A 21,751-nucleotide genomic window follows, 5' to 3' on the forward strand; every position below is an offset into this window, starting at 1 on the left:
CTGCCTTTGAGGCCAAGTTCTCTTGAATACTTGAAGCCGTATTGTAGATTCTCGCATTCTGCTCACTATATACGCAAAGTTTAAATAGCCAATCTTCGCTTTACTAGTCTTTGTAAAGTATCTGAGTTTAGTTCTTATTTAATTAAAATAGTTTTAGTTCTTATTTTTCACGTTTCAGACCATAAATACTGGTCTTTGCATCCCGAAGTGCGGGATCGGCTGTAAACTGTGGAAAATAAAGGATAATTAAACTTTTCCCATTTGTGTCGTATCTTCTACACTTGCACAAACATAGTTAAGTAAACTCCCTGTTCTTACTCAGGACTCCAGTTATGTTTGCAAACACAATTAGAAGAAATAGAAGTCTTGATACGAGGCGTATTCGGAAACTAAGTACCGTTTTGAAAAAAAAATAGTAAAACAATTATTTCGAATCCAATTTTATTTTTACATGAAAATACATGTCTTAAACTATTTTTCAACATAGTTTCCGCCAATGATCAAACACTTGTCATAGCGGGTGACCAGTTTTTGTATACCATCGTCAAAGAAACTTCCCTCCAGTTTCGATAACCACGACTCCACAGCATTTTTCGTGTCATCGTCAGATCCAAAGCGCTTGCCACCAAGCTCGCGCTTCATGTGCAGGAACAAGAGATAGTCGGACGGCGCCAAGTCCGGGCTGTACGGGGGGTGATCGAACTGCTCCCAATGAAACTGTCGAATTAACGATTGAGTGACACCAGCAGTATGGGGCCGAGCATTGTCATGGAGCAACACAATTCCTTTACTGAGCATTCCTCTTCCTTTGTTTTGAATGGCACGCCTTAGTTTTGTTAAAGTCTCACAATATGGTGCCGCATTAATGGTTTCATCTCTGGGAAGAAATTCAGTAAGCAAAACGCCTTTCCTATCCCAGAAGACAGTGCACATGATTTTTTGTGATGACATTGTCACTTTGAACTTTTGTTTTTTCGGAGAATGAGTGTGTCTCCACTCCATCGATTGTTGTTTCGATTCTGGTGTGAAATGACACACACTAGTTTCATCACCTGTCACAATTTGGTTTAAAAAGTTTTCTCCCTCATCACTGTACCGCGTGAGAAATGTCATGGCACTACCAAGTCGCTTTGTTTTGTGAAAATCAGTGAGCATTTTTGGAACCCATCGGGAACACAGTTTGCGATAATTCAAGCGGTCAGACACAATTTCGAACAAAACAGTACGTGAAATTTGTGGAAATGCCTCCGAAAGAGTTGTCATTGTGAAGCGTCTGTACTCATGAATTGCTTCATCAACTTTCCTTACCAAATCATCGCTGACAACAGAAGGCCGACCACTCCGATCCTCGGCGTGGACATTTGTTAGACCTGGATTAAACATTCTTAACCAGTTTCTCACCATTCCATCACTTATCGCGTATTCACCGTAAACTTCTGTCACTTGACGATAAATTTCGGCCGGTTTAACATTCCTCGCGTTCAAAAATTTAATCACGGCACGAATCTCACAGTCAGCGGGAGAACTAATTGTCTTAAACATTTCGAATATGCACAGCAAACTGAAAACACAACATAGAGCAACCAAAATGGCAACAATTGAAAGTCACTGAAAAAGAAAGACTAGTGCGCATGCGCGGGACGCCTACACAGCGCTGCGACGGCGCTAGAATGAAACGGTACTTAGTTTCCGAATACGCTACATATTATCAGCTACCATTTGAATGCCTTTCCATCATCTGATTCGAACCTTCGGTACATATAGAGGGAGTCCCAAAAATCACAGTATTTTTAGAACTACAGGTCGAAATGTCCTGCCAGCTAGTATTTCTTTTTGAAGACTCCATTAAGTGAATTATGGCTTTAATATCGTCGTCTTCCAAGTGGTCTTTTCTGACATTTTTGTCATTGCATGGGTCTGGGTCAGACGATGTTGAATTCGTAACTTGACGTATGATCGGATTAAGAAACTCGTATTCCGCTTACACCCAGGAACAATATCGCGAGGTTTCAGGGCAGAGTCTCCTGGGCAGGGTATCAGCCTTTCCATGCGATGGTCGCTTCCGAACACGAATAGTGATGTTATATTCTTCCAGTCCTTGTATCTAGCTATTGTGTCCTCGGGATTTTTGAAATTTGATAACCAGTTCAACGATACATGATCTCTTCGTAGGAGGAATTTTCTGCTGTAGAGGTTAATGGTGGAAAAGTTCTACGATGGCGAAGAATTCCTGGTGAAACAGTAATTCCTCTCCGAGTTAGATAAACACTTTCTTACTTTCTTCAGTATGCCACGACATGTTGTTGACCGTTTATCTGTTGAAACAAAACAGCACCGACACTCTCAAGGCCCGTCCACACAAGTACGTTCGCGAAGTAGTTGCCGCTATTTTTTTTTCGCCTGCGTAAATTCGCATTACGCAGAGGACGTAATCCTGAGTTCGCTCGAGTTCAGCTTTTTCGCCCGCTACGTAAATGAACAGCCTATAGCTGACTGAGTACCTATCACGTGTCAGAATCGGAAAAAAAAGTCTAAATATATGGTGCCAGAACTGCATAGCGACGATTTTTTTAAAGACATCGTAATTGTCCACAGGGATAAAATAATCAACATTGTTTACAGCATCCTCAATTCTCTCAAACCATGCAGATTGGTATAAATTTCAAATTCTCATTAAATGGAAAAATCTGCATATTTATAAAGCAATGATCCTATAAGCTTATCTATATGCTTCACCTGTATCCTATGTAGCACACTTACAGTGGTGGCAAAAATTGTGGACACTTTTGGAAATTTTTATTTTTTTGAACTTTGTATGCTTATAGAAAACGTTACGTTTCGCAAAATGCAAACTTGTATACATCATTTTAAAGAGAATTTATTACTGAATTCAATACAAAACACAAAATTCAATTATTTGCAATACAAAAAAAAAAATTAAACGATAATTGTTATCGATATACATTAGATACTGATGATTGCAGTGAGTTATCAGTACTTCGTAGGGTACACTTTATATTTGATTATAGCTTCACATCGACGTTTCATTGAGCTTACAAGAGTTTTAAGCTCTTCTTTCGTTATTACATGATGCCAGGAAACAATTATAGCCTCAATTAGTTCTCTTTTATTTGATGGGCGCCTCATTCGGACAAGAGTTTTCAAACGGTGCCACAAATTTTCGATAGGATTGAGGTCAGGACTGTTTCCTGGCCATGACAACAATTTAAAGCTCTTTGTACGAAACCACTCTTTCGATATTTTGGCCGTGTGGCAAGGAGCAGAATCCTGCTGAAAAATAAACGAAGCATTGTTGGGAAAGAGATCTCTGATGGAAGGTAGAAGCTTTGGTTCTAGAATAGTGTCAATGTATTTTCTGGCATTGACTGTCCCATCGATGACATGAAGGCGACAAATACCATCTGCTGACATGCATGACCAAATCATAACACTAACTGGGTTCTTCACAGTTGTTTGAATGCAGTCAGGATGTAGCTCTTCTCCTATTCTACGTATTATATATTTTTGCCCATCACTACCGAATAATAATATCTTAGTTTCATCACTTCATATAATTTGTGACCACTGATCATCTGTCAAATTAATTCCCCACTGTAGTCTTTTTCTTCGTTGCTGAAAATTAAGATAAGGCTTTTTTCGTGGAATTCTACCTCTCAGTCCAACATCTGTTAACTTTCTCCTGATTGTTCTTCAACTGACAGAAACACCAGCATCATTCAGATCACTTCTGATGGCCGGTGATGACATTTTTCTATCTTGGAGACATAGTCTTTTTATTCTTCTGTCATCAATAGATGTGGTGCACCTTTTTCGGGCTTTTCCTTCTTTGTTTTTTTATTGAATTTGTCTTTTGATATCGTAAACAAAACTTTCGGACTCCAGATGTAGTCGCTGAACCGCCCACCTCTCTTGCAATTTCAACATAGGAAAGACCACTTTCTCGTAACACAATAATATTACATCTCTTTCTAGGTGTCCAATATACTCTTTTATTTGATGTCATTGCTTCTTGACTAAATATTAAAAACTTTTACAAAAATTCCTACTTGTAATTGCAGTGTATAAGAAACAGTTCCTCCTTCTACAGAACAAAGCAAAATAATGAATTGTTTCAACTGTAAACATGATGTCAGCTTCTACTGGCAGTCACTAACATTTGATTGGTTCTCAGAACAAGAACAGTGATTGGCCAGGAAAGCTAGAAATTACAAACCACTTCATAACTGTGTTTTTTATTTATATTATCAGGTTCAATGTTCCGTCTTACTTTCTTCGGGAACATGCAAGGACCTGACTCGGAACAGAGAGCTTACTAAAGCTATGTTCAATAACTGTGGGAAGTAGACAGGATACACAAGAAGGGTATACCAAACCCTTTATTTTTCTCTATTTACAATAATTTCCGTACTTCGGAATACAAAGACCCACTACTTGTGGTCTAAACGTAAGAATATAAAAATATAACTAAACTCTAACTTGACTTTGAAATAATAAACGTGGAAGATTGGCCTTATATTAACAGGAAGCCGTATGTAGTACAGAGAACTGTTAACACTACAATACGTTTAAAATTATCAAGAGGATTAAACCTCTGGCCTGGAAGGCAACCAGCAACTGAGTAAAACTTCTAAGGCAAGCGGCCTGCTTCGTCTAACTCCTTCCTCTCTCTCGCTTGGCAAAAAGCCACAACTTAAGTACTTGGCGTTCGCCAGACAAATTTCGCATAAATAAGTTAACGCTTTTAATTCTGGCCGGAAGTAGAAAATAAGAAGTGATAGTAAAGATTTAAAATAAAATAAACGTTAGTAAAACTTAAGATCCTTACATACTTCCCGCCAGAGTTAATTAGTTTGAAACTGAGGTCTAAAACGACCTTGTTGAAAACTTTTAGCTCTAGAATCTAACGCGAGACCAATCTTTTACAAACATTTTTCACTAGAAACTAGAAATTGAAAAAAAAAAAAAGAAATTTGTTTTTACAATAGCAGCTCCAAGGACACGCAATTTTTTCATCTGTACTGCATCTAAACAGGAGCTTTTATTCAAATCTGGTTCCTTCCAGAGATCTGGAAGGAAAACTAGTTTAATGAAATGTTACACAATGAAATGGCAAGTAACATGCATATTTGATTGATGGCAAGTAACACAATGAAATGGCAAGTAACATGCATAGAGAAATATTTATATTTCTCTTAACATTCTTATTTCATTCATGACTATTTTAATTATCTCTCCCCGTGTTCTCTGACATGTGTTGTAAAAGAACACCGAACACGAATGTGTTTATGTATACGTGTTCAACACTTCATCCTACCATCAAAACACTAACGTGTTAAAATTCAACATACCAAGACCTCGTAACACACCCTAACTTCAACTCTAAACCCTGAGGTACTATTCTGAAAGTGGCTAACTCTGAAGTGTAGCGTCTGAGAGCCTAACTACATTCATTCAACCTTTAACACATATTCACCACAATTTAGTCTTTTTACAGTCACACGAATAAAAAAATTTTTAACATTACTTTCACTTTTACCATATCACGGTATTTCTTAACATTTAAAATAACAGTTCACATTGTATATAAGAACATATTAACATACCGTTAATTTTTCGCATTTGAAAACATACATTAGTAGTACATTGTTAACTTCTATTCTTTTCAAAGCAAGTGCCAATTCTTTCTACATTGAAATACTACATTTCAAAAAGTCTTTCAGACTAAAACTTCTTTCTTGCCAGAATGTTTTAAATAAAATTTATACAATAACTTTTACAATATTTAAGTATTTACACATCGCTATTATACATCAACATTAGTTTTACGCGCAAGTAATTGAAAAACATAATACCAAAATCGGTAACAACTCATTTCTCGCCCTTTTGGCGATAAAGGTAGACCTCGCATGAGGTAAAACTTCTTGAAATCTGCCACTTGCAGTAAGAATGAAAGATTAACTTAAATTTGCAAAGTAACATAAAACTTTTACTTATCTTTGTGATATTCGGACATTCTTTTCTGAGCCCAGTCTTGGAAGGTAGCGCAGATTTTCGTTTGATTTATCCTCCTTCTTGTGCGGGCTCGCCCTTCAGTGCCTTCCTCTAGAAGCTTTCTTTTTTCTCCAGTTCGGTCACCCTTGAATACCTTCTTTTTCGCCTCTGCCTGTGGTCTTGGCCGTTTGATGGCACCTGGTCTTAGCGGAATCGGGAAACTTCTTTCGCGTTCCTGCTTGGACCTCGTTGCTGGCCGTTCAAATTTTCCTTGTAACTTTTCCTCCGCCGCTGTTGGCCCTTCCGCAGTTCCGCGACATTTGCTGCGAAGAGTCCTGTCGGATGAGTAGATCTTCCGTTTTAGAGCCGGGTTATAGTTGCCGTCATTTCTCCTGGCTCTCTTTGCATACGTCGTCCTTCTCTCTTCTTCATTCTGGGGTGTTCGTGAGCTCTCTTTTCTGGACGGTGGAACGGCTTCTTTTTCTTGTTACCTTCCATTTTCCCGCGGGGAAACTTTCTTTTCACTTGCTCCTGCCTCTTAATGGCTTGCCCTTGTACTTTTCGTTGTTCCAACTCTGGGGCTTGTACCTGCAGTGTCTGCCGTGCCGGATCCTGCAAAAGATCTGTAAATATTTGCATTTTATTACGATCATAGTAGGGTTTGATTTGATCAATGTTTGCGGAGCAGGTTTCACCATTCTTGGCTTTTAACACTACTACAGCGTGAGTTATTTTTTCTATGACATATGGTCCTTCAAATCGTGGAAAAAATTTGGCAGTTTTATCTTCTGGTGCTGAAGAAAGTGAATGCTTAATTTTTAATACTTCATCCCCTACTTTATAAGTTACTCCCCGTCGTTTCAAGTCATAATATAGCTTTTGTTTTCTCTGTGCTACTTCAGTATTCTTTTTTGCTTCTTTAATTAGTTTCTCTATATCACCCATTTTAAATTCTGGGGCTCTTTGTTGCACATAAAAGAATTTATCTAACGGCGTTATAATCTTTCTGCCTAAAAATAACTCAGCAGGAGTTTTGCCCGTTGTATCATGTTTTGCGGTCCTAAGGGCGAAAGCAAATTCATTGACATAGTTATCCCAGGTTTTATGAAAATTTTTAACATAACTACGGATAATTTTCACTATATTTCTATTGACCCGTTCCGCTATATTTGATTGCGGCCAATACGGGACCATTTTTAAATGACGTATGTCAAGTTTTTGGCACATGTCTTCAAATACATTACTTACAAATTGAGGACCATTATCCGATATAACTTTTAAGGGCGCCCCGTATTTTAAAATATATTTATTTAAAATAGAATCAGTAACTAATTTCGCGGAGGCTCATTTTAAGGGAACAATTTCGGTCCACTTACTAAAATGATTAACCATAACAAGAAGATAGCGACTTTTATTTAACTGACTTTTTGGGAAAGGGCCCAATAAATCGATGCGTATTATTTCATTTGGAAATTCGGATTTAATAATATTTAGAAACCCGGACGGGCGGAAATTAATATAATTAACTGCTTGACATGTTGGGCAGGACTGGACATACGCCCTTGTTAACTTTTGCAGTTCAGGAAAATAGACTGCCTCGCGTATGCGTTGGATAGTTTTTCGAATACCAGCATGAGAAGCTAAAGGGCTGTCATGGAGCTCCTGCAGGATATTTAATCTAAGACTAGCTGGGATAACAGGTCGAAATTCGTTGTTGGAATTCGTAGTTTTTGTATAAAATAATAGACCATCTATTAGTTCGTAATGGGCCGCCCTATTTCTTATCGCCACAATATCTTGGTGGCTAAAATTTTCAGGATCCTTTAAATACTCATAAATGCTTCCAAACTCAGGATCCTTACCCAGTTCGGTTATTACAATTTCTCGGGAATTTATTGTATATGCTGTGAGCATTGCCACCTTTACAGTATTACCTTCTTCATCTATTTTAATTCTGGATAGGGCATCTGCTACGATATTTTCCTTTCCGGGGGTATGCTTGATTACCAGATTATATTCTTGTAGCTTGAGTGCCCATCTTATTAACCTTGGGGATAAGTTTTTCCCTGCGTACAATCTAGTTACCGCCGCATGATCAGAGTACACTGTTATTGGCGCCTTTCCAAAATAGACTCGGAACTTTTGCACTGCTAACAGAACTGCAAGTGCCTCTCTCTCGGTCGCGGAATAGTTTCTTTGTGTTTGATTTAAAGTTCGGCTAAAAAATGCCACGGGCTGCTGATTTTGCGAAAGTACCGCTCCTACCGCATAATCCGAAGCATCCGCTGAAATTTCTAAATTCTCATCCTTTTCAGGAAATTTCAACACAGGGGCTTGCGTTAATGCTTGTTTTAATTTTTCGAAAGCACTATTGGCTTCGGCCGTCCACGAGAATCTTGCCTTTTTCCTTTTTAATTTTAACAATGGTTCAGCAATTGCTGCAAAATCTTTTATAAAGGACCTATAATATGAACAAAGTCCTAGAAAAGAAGAGAGCTTCTTCGCCGTGTTTGGAGTCGGATGCTTTTGTACAGCGATTATATTTGATTCGTCTGTCTCGATTCCTTTCTGAGATATTTTATAACCTAAATATTTTAATTCAGGGGCTGCAAATTTGCACTTTTCGACATTAACTTTTAGACCGGCCTCATTTAATAAAGAAAACACCTGTCTTAAATCCTGTACATGTCGGTCGAGATTATCACTAGTAATAATGATATCGTATAAATAGATAAATGTGGATTTTCCAAGAACAGGCCTTAACACAATGTCCATACATCGCTGAAATGTTGCCGGTGGCCCTGAAAGGCCAAACGGCATACGCAAAAATGCATAAGTGCCAGACTTGGTTATAAAAGCAGTCTTAGGCACGTCCTCAGGCCTAACCCCTATTTGAAAATAACCAGTCGTTAAGTCTAAAGTCGTCATATATTTGGTGGATGTTATGTTCCTTAGAATTTCTTCAATAATAGGTAACGGATATACCGGATATTTAGTTATGGAGTTTAATTTACGGTAGTCATTTGCGAATCTCCACCTTTTTGGATGTGTCAAAGGATAGTCATTATTTTTCTTACATTAAACCACCGGGCTAGCATAACTACTTGAGATGGGCGTTATGGTCATTTTACGTAGCATATCGGTGATATGCCATTCTATAATTTTTTCCTTATTCTTATCATACCGGTATGCTTTGTGGCGAACAGACATTGAATCTCCGGTGTCAATACTATGGTTAGTAACCTGAGTAAATCCTGGAATATCACTAAATAACGAAGCAAATTCACTTACCACTTGTCGGATTCTTCGTTGCTCGTCATTAGGCAGGTGGTCAAGGTTTAACATCCGCGGTTCAGCCTTTTCTTCACGAACTGGTTTCATTGTCAGCTTAAGGGACGCTTCATTAAAATCTAGCGTTGCTTGTGCCTCTGAAAGAAAATCTATCCCTAAGATAATATGTGCTTGCAGATTCCTTACTATGAAAAACATAACCTTTACTTGTTCGTCCTTGATACGGACATACAGCGGTAATTTACCTATACACTTACATTTTTCTCCTTGCGCCGCTAACACTGTCGTATTATCCGAATTATATATGCGGTATTTCCGAAAATACTTCCTAAAAAAATCTTCTGCCACACAGGAACACTGCGCGCCTGTATCCAGGAGTGCGGTGGCTGGGATATTATTCACCAACACTTCAATCTTCGGAAGAGTCAAATTTTTCACCATTACTGTATTTAACTTGAAGGATGAGGGGTTTTCGTGGCCTTCGGATTTCCGCACCCTCCCGTCAGCAGAAATCCGTTTTAGTTTAAATTATTTTTCATTTCCGTGCTTTCCTTCTTTTTCCACTGGCCTTGAGACTTTTTTCCTGGATTGCTATTGAACTGTCGACGTTCGCCGGCTGTTTTTGAACGCTCGGGTTTCCTTGCCCACTGATTCGCTTTACTTCTGTAGCCGTGTGCTTGAGTTTGCTGTAGTCTTGGCGCACCAAATTGGTTTCGCTGTTGATATTGGCGTCTTCTTTCAATGTCCGCCGTTCTTCTACTTTCAAACTGGATTGCTAGCTCAAATAGCTTTTCCAGTATAGTCGGATTTCTTAATTCAATAAAGTCTTGCACTTGGGGCAGTAACCTCGGCAAAATCACTTGAATTATCTCAGGATCCGGACGGTTTTCATACAAGAGTTTGAAGACGTGAATTTTTCTTAAAATAAAGCTTGAGAAATTTTCGATTCTTTGATGATATATACTGAAAAGTTCCGTAACTAATTTCGCACGATCCCTTACAACAGGGAAGGCTTTTAGTAGGGCAGTCTTGAAATTTTCTCAAGTATAGGTGGGACTTCCTGCTTGACCCAAGAGACTTCTGCCTATACATTTGAACCAATTAAGCGCTTGGCCTCTCAAAGCGCTGGTAGCTAAACGTGGAAGCTAAGGTAACTTTTTGAAATTCGTGCACGGGGTAGAGCATGAAGTGGTCATCCAATTTTTCCAAAAAACTGGTTACCGGTGAGTTTCCATTAAATGTTGCTTCTGGTTTCATCGAAGCGCGCATGGTCTGGACGATGTAACCAAATCCTTCCAGGGCGGCAGCTGGCATTTCTGGATGCTGAGCCTCTTCTGCAGGCAGCACAGGTTCTTCTTGAAACTCGGCCATGGTTATCCTTCTTCGTTGGGCGCCACTATCAGGTTCAATGTTCCGTCTTACTTTCTTCGGGAACATGCAAGGACCTGACTCGGAACAGAGAGCTTACTAAAGCTATGTTCAATAACTGTGGGAAGTAGACAGGATACACAAGAAGGGTATACCAAACCCTTTATTTTTCTCTATTTACAATAATTTCCGTACTTCGGAATACAAAGACCCACTACTTTTGGTCTAAACGTAAGAATATAAAAATATAACTAAACTCTAACTTGACTTTGAAATAATAAACGTGGAAGATTGGCCATATATTAACAGGAAGCCGTATGTAGTACAGAGAACTGTTAACACTACAATACGTTTAAAATTATCAAGAGGATTAAACCTCTGGCCTGGAAGGCAACCAGCAACTGAGTAAAACTTCTAAGGCAAGCGGTCTGCTTCGTCTAACTCCTTCCTCTCTCTCGCTTGGCAAAAAGCCACAACTTAAGTACTTGGCGTTCGCCAGACAAATTTTGCATAAATAAGTTAACGCTTTTAATTCTGGCCGGAAGTAGAAAATAAGAAGTGATAGTAAAGATTTAAAATAAAATAAACGTTAGTAAAACTTAAGATCCTTACAATATTAAAGTACATATAACTCTTTTTTGTATTGCAAATAATTGAACTTTGTGTTTTGTATTGAATTTAGTAATAAATTCTCTTTAAAATGATATATGCAAGTTTGCATTTTTCGAAACGTAACATTTTCTATAAGCATACAAAGTTCAAAAACATGAAAATTTCCAAAAGTGTCCACAATTTTGGCCACCACTCTAGTTTGCAGTGGCATCTCAATGTTACATTTCCTTCACATTACGTTTGTGACCACAGTACAACGTCGCAGAAATGTCACATTGTGATGTGGATGTGAATGTCGCACAGATGTCACATACATGCCGCAGCAAATGTTTAATGTGACCACAAGAAATTTCTCAGTCTCCCTCACCCTGACCTTTCTTTAACTTACTCATATATTTCTTCTGTAATGGGAGGTATTCTTGTTCGCTGACCTTGCTCTCCCGACTCATTGTTAAGTGTTTCAATAAACCTCTCTACGAATAAATTACTTTTTACGCTAATAGATTGCGATTTTAGTTATTTCTTTTTTAACTATAAATACTGGTAGTTTACAGCGTGTTTTTGCTTTACGTGATACTAAGAAATCGCGGAACTATATTTTTTATGAATATATACACATTCTACTATATCGAGTGTTGTCAAGAGTGGCGGCTAACCGAAGAGTTAGTATAGCGTTTTTTCGTCTCGAGGATATTAAGTGACCATTTTTAGCTCTGTTTCTTATGCTAGTTGAACATATCGTCACAGCTAAATTTTCAGTGAAGCACTGTTTATTGCATATTGATGCGAATGATAAGAGTGATAATTAATATATAATAATAAAAGCGTAATTTGAAAAAGCTATGAACAAAAATAAATAATGAACTAACAATTGATTAACTTTTAAGTATTATCAAGAGTGCTGAAAAAAGAGCATCAACAAAAGTTTAATCTCATTGCTTAGAAATTTTAATTTAGGGAGTCAGTTTTATTTGGTAGATATAATTCACTTTTTATATATATATATTAAGAGGTAATATGAAGACGGAATTTATTTTATGCATTTTATTGCAGTACTTTCATCGCGCTCTGCTATTTTTCAAAATTAATTTCACAAACTAATTACTTACGTCCATGCGTGGTAATTAGCGTCACATTATTACAAATGATGCCATACTTCCATAAACAGGTTCTAGTTACATATAATAAGTTTTCAATAATTATAATTTTACAAATGGTGTATTACTTTACAACGCTCAACTTTTCTACATGCTTCCTTTATGTCAATTTGAGATTATTTTAAAATTTAGTATATTAGATCTTCCTTCCTGTAAATTATGTCACGCTTTTACGTATTATGTATTTAAGCTGTATTGTTAAAGTAACCCAATTTCCTTATTAATAAATTTAGTTAGAGAAAAATATTTCTTAGTTAAGGTTAGGTTATTAGAATATGGCAAAACATAAGAGGGCTGACTATTTAAGAGAAGGGATGCCTTTGTGGAAAACTTTTTAAAGGAACTAGCTTGTATTCATGTTACATATAAGAAAAACATGAAACCCGATTATGCAAAAGTATTTCTTACTTGAGAGATAAAGAGAATATAATTAATTGATTTTTGCGCCAAAAGTTGCCGCTTCGCAAGCCAAAATAACAAGTCAAAGAATTGCCCAAAATCAGTATCCATGTACGGCCAAAACTCGCCAAGGGGTACCCTAAACTATACTTTTACCAGTATTTCCTCATAATGGCTGGGTGCTCACTTCAAACCGAAACAAATTTATATATAATGGTCGGGGGTCACATTCCAGTAGAGAAACATATCAAAATTCTGGTGGAATACAGAATCTACAAATACTACACAATTCGTCATTGATGTATAATACAAACTTAATATTTTCAAAAAGAGGGAATACAAAAATTCACTAGGAACATTTTACAATTATTTATAAAATAATTTTGAAGCAAATCAATTCAAGATAAAAGTAACATTTGAATGTTCCATTTAAAGTGAAAAATAAAACAATAACGTAGTAAGAAAAATTTGCGCATTATAATAAGGATTTGAAGCAAAAGTCAGTTGAAAGTTATACTCGAAATAACTTACTCCATAAAATTATGGAATTATTTCAATTATAACAATCAAAGCATTATACCCATTTCATCAGCATGTGCAGCATTAAGTGATAAAACAACATGTGACATTCATCACTCACACAGAAAAGAAAAACTAATAATGAACAAAACGAAATCAATATAACTAGTTATAAAATCAAACATAATTCTTTTATACGGTTAAAAATGACGACAAGATGAAATTTCGAATACATCTCACCATGCATTCTCTAACTGTGTAGCAAGTTACTTCATAAACGAAAATAAGCGTACTGCAAAACACGTTGCCAAACTTTTAGAACTATTCTAAAGTTTAAAGGTCTATTTTCTTGTTTAAAGGTCTTGCACATTTTTCATGAAATGCTTTCGGGAGATATGTTAAATAGAAAAAAATAAAGTAAAAAAAATCGCTTATTTTATTTTCTTGATTTAATTTAACTTTTACGTTAGTCTTCACATGTAGACAAGAACAGCTAAGAAATGTCTGGAAACCAAATGCACGAATTTGAACGGGGCAGTAACATTTTTCGACATTTACCGGCTATTATTATAAAAATGTTAACTTTGTTCTCTTTTTTAACATAAAATATAAATATGCATTTACAACGCAGCCATAAATAATCTCATAACTTGTAATCTTGTATTAGTAGCATGAACGAATTATTAATAATTTTATGTTAAAAAAGAGAACAAAGTTAACATTTTTATAAAAACAGCCGGTAAATGTCGAAAAATGTTACTGCCCCGTTCAAATTCGTGCATATGGTTTCCAAACATTTCTTAACTGTTCTTGTCTACATGTGAAGACTAACGTAAAAGTTAAATTAAATCAAGAAAATAAAATAAGCGATTTTTTTTACTTTATTTTTTTCTATTTAACATATCTCCCGAAAGCATTTCATGAAAAATGTGCAAGACCTTTAAACAAGAAAATGGACCTTTAAACTTTAGAATAGTTCTAAAAGTTTGGCAACGTGTTTTGCAGTACGCTTATTTTTGTTTATGAAGTAACTTGCTACACAGTTAGAGAATGCATGGTGAGATGTATTCGAAATTTCATCTTGTCGTCATTTTTAACCGTATAAAAGAATTATGTTTGATTTTATAACTAGTTATATTGATTTCGTTTTGTTCATTATTAGTTTTTCTTTTCTGTGTGAGTGATGAATGTCACATGTTGTTTTATCACTTAATGCTGCACATGCTGATGAAATGGGTATAATGCTTTGATTGTTATAATTGAAATAATTCCATAATTTTATGGAGTAAGTTATTTCGAGTATAACTTTCAACTGACTTTTGCTTCAAATCCTTACTATAATGCGCAAATTTTTCTTACTACGTTATTGTTTTATTTTTCACTTTAAATGGAACATTCAAATGTTACTTTTATCTTGAATTGATTTGCTTCAAAATTATTTTATAAATAATTGTAAAATGTTCCTAGTGAATTTTTGTATTCCCTCTTTTTGAAAATATTAAGTTTGTATTATACATCAATGACGAATTGTGTAGTATTTGTAGATTCTGTATTCCACCAGAATTTTGATATGTTTCTCTACTGGAATGTGCCCCCCGACCATTATATATAAATTTGTTTCGGTTTGAAGTGAGCACCCAGCCATTATGAGGAAATACTGGTAAAAGTATAGTTTAGGGTACCCCTTGGCGAGTTTTGGCCGTACATGGATACTGATTTTGGGCAATTCTTTGACTTGTTATTTTGGCTTGCGAAGCGGCAACTTTTGGCGCAAAAATCGCCACTACACAAAGCCAAAATAACAAGACAAACAATTGCACAAACTCGGTGTCTATGTACACATCAACTTATTTTCACTTTAAAAAAAAAATCTTTGACTTTATCCATGTGCACGTCAAGCTATTTTCACTTTAAAAAAATCCCCGAATTGCACAGAAATGGCATTGCGCACTCTTTAACTTTATCCATGTACACGTCAACCTATTTTCACTTTTAAAAAAAATCCCAGAATTGCACAAACTTGCATTGCGCACTCCCTTTGTACACATTGATATATTTTCACTTAAAAAGTCAAAGGAGCACCAAATTCTACAATATAGGCAAACAAAAAATACATAATCTCAATAAAATACATTTTAAACCAAACAATAAAATAACATAAAAAAAGTAAAACATGTTATACATTTAAGCACTACCAAAAGCAAATATTCACTTACCATGATTTTCGAGTTCGCTTCGTAGACCCAGAGCCACGTAAAAATCAAAATATCAATCATACTCAAATGTATCAACCAGGTACTCTTTCTGATCGAATGCTTCACATAGTGACCATCTGAACCTTTCTTCCTACAAACCCATTCAAATCCATCTAAATGGTTTTTACGTTCAACTAGAAGCATATCCTTCCTATATACAGGACACTTATAATGGCTACTAAGTAAACCTTCATTTACATACCAGTCAATTAAAACTCTTTTCCCCTTTCACTCTAAATCATACAGAAACTTCAAATTAATCTGACTAAATTCGTCCATTTTACCATCTAAAGAATCAAACCAACATGCACCACAAAAACGCTTACAAAACATCCCATGATTCAAAATTTCCCAGAATCATGCACCCGATTACGTCAGAATAGGGTTTCCATATCATTCAACTACTCAGGCTACCATAAATGAAATTACAACTTGGCGATAAATCAAACAACAACTTCGCCATGATACAAGGGGTACCTTAAAGTCTACTACATGAAATACTTAATTGTCTCTTCCGAAACTTTCCAACTTCAAATTTTTTTTTTTTTTTAAAGTAGAAGTACAACAATGAAAAGTAATAAATATGCATATAATAATCGTAAAGTATATATTTTAAGAAATTTTGAAATTTTATTTTCAATGCAGCATTTATATAAAATACATTACATTTTTTCTTTCGTAGATTAAAATGTATCACTCAAAATTTTATTTAGTTATAATTTTTTGTTATTAGATTCTGTTTTTAGTTTTATAATAAAAAAACTTACTTTTTATTTCATTATAGATTATCTTAAAACAATAAAGGTGTTATAGTAAGAAAGCATTAACCTGAAATCATGGGTGGTGGAGCTCGTGAAATTCAGTCAATTGAAATTCCATTGGTTCATGTTCAGCAGCATTTATCTTGGGATTGTGGAGTTACAGCTGTAATGATGGTGCTGAGGTAAAATTAGAACAAATGTGCTTTATTTTATTATTTATTTAACACTGAATATTTTAAAGTGTTAAATAAGAAAATGTCTGGAGGCAAAATTTTTAAAATAACATGCAGCTCATTCCTTTAATGAGAGTTATGATAATGCATTCCTATAGTCCAAATTTTGCTTATTATACAACTTGTAAAGAGATAAATTTGTCCATATGTATTGGATTCTTTCTCCTTGAAACTACATTCCTTTGTCATCTGATATCCAACTATCTTGTTGCTTTTAAAATTATGTTGTTCTAAACCAACAGGTGCCAATCTTTTTTTTTTTTTTTTTTTCCTTCAGTGTTTCTTAGTAATACTTTGTAATTATCTCCTCACTCCATCTAGTATTTTGCTCTATATCTTCTTTGTATTAATATAATACCATACAATTAATAGACTGCAATGAATAAGATCAGGGAAAAATAAAAGCTGGATTTGCACTGGAGTGATTGATGACAACACTTGATGAAGAATCAAAACACAATTTATTCGTCAATATTACACAGGGCAGTTCAAAAGACTCGTTACAGTTGTAAAAAAAGTACGATAAACTTGCTGAAATAATCAGCAACAATATTTTTAGTAAACACAATGATAATGCATTTTTTATAATACTTTTTCATTGTACTGTAGTTTGAGTATCAACTTTTGTAAAATCATTGAATGAATTGATGAAATTATTGACTATTAATGACGTCTAGACTATACTATAAACTCAAAATAATATTGAAGTAGTATATATAAAAAATACCAAGCCTATAATAAGTGAATTGCTAAATAATTTTGTATTATTCTTATATCTTCTTATTAAGACAAAAATTATGATTCAATATATAAGAAAAATACTACAGTCAAAAGTCGTTAATCCGGACTCGTCAGGACTTCGGCAATTCCGGATTATAGATCATCAGTTTAAATCTGGTAAGATGGCATGCAGAAATTACAAAATTAAAAATATGAAACCATAATTTATAAAATAAAGAACAATTATGATCTAAAGGGTATCAAAATTTACAAAAAGAAAAAGTTTAATATTTATTTATTTACTTTATTAAACATTTCTTTCAATGTAAGTTGTTTAAGTTGCTTCGTTTCATGTGATAATGCTTTCTCTTTAATTCTATTTAATTCTATTAAACAGGCATAGTTTCTTATTTACAAAGTTGCGCTGTTCAAGTCCTATAATTGCTGTGTCGAGAATACCGACTAATTTGTCAATCGAAATTTTTTCGTTTTCAGTAACCTCTGGGTCACTTTCTTCACTATCGGAAGCGAATTATAATGACGAGGAACTTGATTTAAATCATATCAAAGACGGAGTACATCGAGATGAAATACTACATTTAGTAAGGAATTATAAGCCAAATAAAATAAAAACATCTGCCCTGAAGATAAGGATAGTGCTGACAGATCAACTTCCAATTCACTGCAAGCCGCGGCGTTTCTCCCCCCCTGCCACAGAGCAGTGTGAAATTGATAAACAGATTTTGGATTTCAAAACATACTTCCGCTTTGTAGATCCTTTACATATTAGTAAATATATATCAGAAATTCTATTTGACATAATCGAAAGTTCAAGCTTACTTTTATAAAATTGCTCTAAACAGTCTGCAAAAAATAATAAGCCGGATCCAATTCAAAGATTAAGGAACAACGCAATCTGCAACGTTAACTGAATTAGACAATTTTAGCTTAGCTTATGCCATCTGTTATACATTAAACGCACATGCGTAAACATATTATGCGCTTGCGCACACGCATATTCGCAGCCATAAAGGTCTTACGCGCAGGCATAAAAGCCTATGCGTACGCGTCAAAGCGACGCATGCGCAGAAAGTTTGTAGCTTTGAGGTCCGTATTATGGGTGTCCGAATTTACGACTTTTGACTGTACTTTACTTTATGTTTGCACACAAAATGAATGAAACGTTATCATATTGTACGTCTAAAAATTAATTGAAAAACACAATGTAAGACAGTCTTGACTATTGTTCAGACCTCATTATTTCTTCAGCCTGTTTCACCGAGTTCAATTTCTTGAATCAAATTTAGAGAGTAAAATTTAAGTCAGGAACCACATCCGAGCTTATTGCTGTAATTGTTTTAAATCTATTTGTAAGATAAGAATGCTCTCTCCAGAAGCTCAGTATTTGTAAATGGCAACAACCATTTTAATGTTTTGTCATATATTTCTTCATATTCTTCTCTCATTGAGTTTTCTTTTTAAAGACTATTAGCAAGGAGCAATCGGTGAAAGCTTAATAAGTTTTCTTTCTCAGAAAGTGATAATTTTGAGGCACTTTTAAAGAAATCATTGTTGAGAGAATTAGAAACCTAATTGTCCTCCTGACTTCATTTGAGAAAGAAATGTTTGAATAAATCTCTCTTTTTTTTTTTTTTTTTTTTTTTTTTTTTTTTTTTTTTTTTTTTAAATCTTAATTTTACTTATAAGTTATAGACTGTCTCAGAAAAATCGTTTTAGTGTATTTCTGTACATGATTCCCAAAAATCAATTTTGTCAGGTATTTTGAAAGTAGTTATGGAACTGTTTTATAATCTTAAGCTGAGTTTAATTATTTCTGAAAATATGTCAGTTAAATATTCAGATAGGTAGGAAAATATATGAGTAGATAGGAAGTTGTTGTAACCACATCATTGAAGAACTTAAATAAGAAAAGTTTGTCTTAAAAAGAAGGGGGAAAAGAAAGAAAACTTGATCTTCATATTTTAACTTAAACAAAACAGTCTATTGAATATTTTCTTTCTTAATAGCCGCCTTACTTCTGCATCTAAAATTAGTATGGTATGTTGGTTACTATCAGTAGTAGCAATAAGATTCACCAAATATCTTGCTAGATTCTAAGTACCAACACTGCAACCAGCTTAAGGAAGCCTTGTTTGTGCAAATTAAAGGATAATGAGAAAAAATATGCTCACTAAGTTAAAATTGGAACCAATGCTCGATGCTGTAATTATTTATGTTAATTAAATACAATTGAACACAAAATTGCACTTCTGCGCATGCAATTGTGCCGGAAATATGCATATTCACTAACTGATAATGTGGTGCCTTATGGATGCATGTTGGAATTCTCGTCTGTTATGTTGTTTAAAATGAATGTAGTTAGTTTCTGAGAGTCATCAGTATTCAGTAGTTATGGCTGTAATGCATCATTTAAGTGAAGATCAAAAGTGCCAAATAATTCATAGAATTGAGAGAGGTCAAACACAAATGGAGGTCACCCAAGATTTGAATATCCTTTCAAAGTGTCATATCAGGTGCTTGGAGCCACTTTTTAAACACTAGATCAGTTGATAGACAGCCAGGTCAAGGGTGACCAAGAGCAACAACTGTATCAGAATACAATTTTCTGTTGTTGTCAGTTTAAAGAAACTGGAAAGCGACTACAAGAGATTTGGTTTTAGACGTTCAGGCTGCCACAGGAACTCGAATTAGCTGTTTTACTGCTGCATGAAGGCTTAACGAGATTAGACTGTATGCAAGAAAACCAACAGTTTCTGTTGCACTCATTCCAGCTTCCGCAGAGGCCCATTTAAACTGGTGCCATCGTTATCTTCAATGGACCCAAGACAACTTTGCCCAAGTATTATTTACTGATGAGTCCAGATCTAGTCTGAACAGTGATTCTTGACATGTTTTGATCTGGATAGAGGAATAAACATGCAACTTGCCTTCCTTTATCCATGAAATATCTTGTTTCCCCGACCGCAATTTAATGGTATAGGGAGGAATCATAACAAATGACAGAATCGAGTTGCATATCTTTCAAGGAAGTTCTGTAACTATTTAGTGGTATGTAGACATGGTATTAGAAGCCCAAGTTAGACTGCTTAGGGCTACTGTTGTGGGGCCAGAGGTTTTGATAATGAATGACAATGCTTGTTCTTATTGAGCATATGTGATGTCAGAATACTTGCAAACAGAATATACCACTCAAATGGATTGCCCACCTTACTAAGCCTACTTGACCCCCAATTGAACATGTGTGGGATGTCTTAGGGCACCAAAATTCAGCATGCTAAATTCCTCCCCAGTCCAGGCAGCCGTTTGGCATCTGAAAAGTGCACTTTTAGAAGAGTAGCGTACAGGTCCACAAGATTTCATCAACACTTTAATAAAGGTCTATGAAATCAAGATGTGAGGTATGCATATTTGTCCGAGGTGACCATACACCATATTAAAGAAACCCTCTTTCTGCAAGAAGTGATTTAATTTTCCCATCATTTTCCAATTTCCGTTTCAATATTTTGTGAGTAACCAACTGCCAAACATTGTAATTTATGTTAACTATGCTTTTGTACCAATTTCTGTTAATAGTTTTTCATCAAATATCAGTTGCGTTGTATTTTTGTCATTAGCCTCTAATTTTGGGGACCAGTGTATTTGCCTATTCCCGTCTCCCTAATGATCAATATGATAGTGATATTGGTGGCATGTTCAGTGCTCAAAGATGCACCATTTTTTGAATGACAAGCAGAATATCTAGCAAGTTTAAATAAAACAAATCTTCCTTGCCAACACAGGTTACATAAAAACTTGACAAATCATATGAATCAGTGGCCTCAAACTGAAATTGCATGCTGGCCAAATACTCAATCTTAAAGCAGCTTACAGACCAGAACATTTTTTAACAAAATTTAAAAACATTTTAATGAAAAAAATTTTAATAAATTAATTAAATTAAGTATATTTTAAATTTCACTTAGTAAATATTTATCAAAACATACATAAACAATAATAACAACAACACAGGGAAAATTCAAATATATGCCTATCAGCTAACAAACAACTGTACCAATATGCGAAAGTCACACATACATATCAGTGGTTTGAAAATTCAAATCCATGGTAATCCATGTTTCTAATATATGATAGTTTATGGTATTACATAAATTTTCAATAATCAATGGTATTACATAAATTTTCAATCAATAAAATATAAATTGATTTACTGGAGTATAATAATAATAAAATCTCAGAAATCTCGCATCAACACTGCATCACACCTTCCATCAGCTCTCTGAACACACTCCATGGTGCTCTCAGCACCCTCTAGCATTACACAGGTCTTACCATTCTCCCCGCTTAAACTCCGATGGAGTTTACATTTCAATTTTCAGATATTTATATAAATTTAAAGTCAATAA

General features: G+C 35.0%; 1 protein-coding gene across 5 annotated transcripts in view; it reads left to right on the forward strand.

The window, feature by feature from the left end:
* Window positions 1–14,265: 14,265 nt before the first annotated feature.
* LOC118202698 (protein GUCD1) overlaps window positions 14,266–21,751 on the forward strand; it is a 55,674-nt gene continuing 48,188 nt past the window's right edge. For 3 of the 5 annotated variants that reach the window (XM_085810809.1, XM_085810812.1, XM_085810813.1), the window contains exons 1-2: window positions 14,266–14,415; window positions 16,398–16,556. In XM_085810809.1, the coding sequence (XP_085666935.1) occupies window positions 16,450–16,556 (107 nt within the window). In that variant the 5' untranslated portion in view covers window positions 14,266–14,415; window positions 16,398–16,449. The other 2 variants (XM_085810811.1, XM_085810810.1) reach the window with 2 other exon arrangements.

The sequence above is a fragment of the Stegodyphus dumicola genome, chromosome 2 (genome assembly GCF_044657685.1).
Source record: "Stegodyphus dumicola isolate Sdum_Otavi_A_Nest chromosome 2, ASM4465768v1".
In the NCBI taxonomy this organism is placed as follows: Eukaryota; Metazoa; Arthropoda; class Arachnida; order Araneae; family Eresidae; genus Stegodyphus; species Stegodyphus dumicola.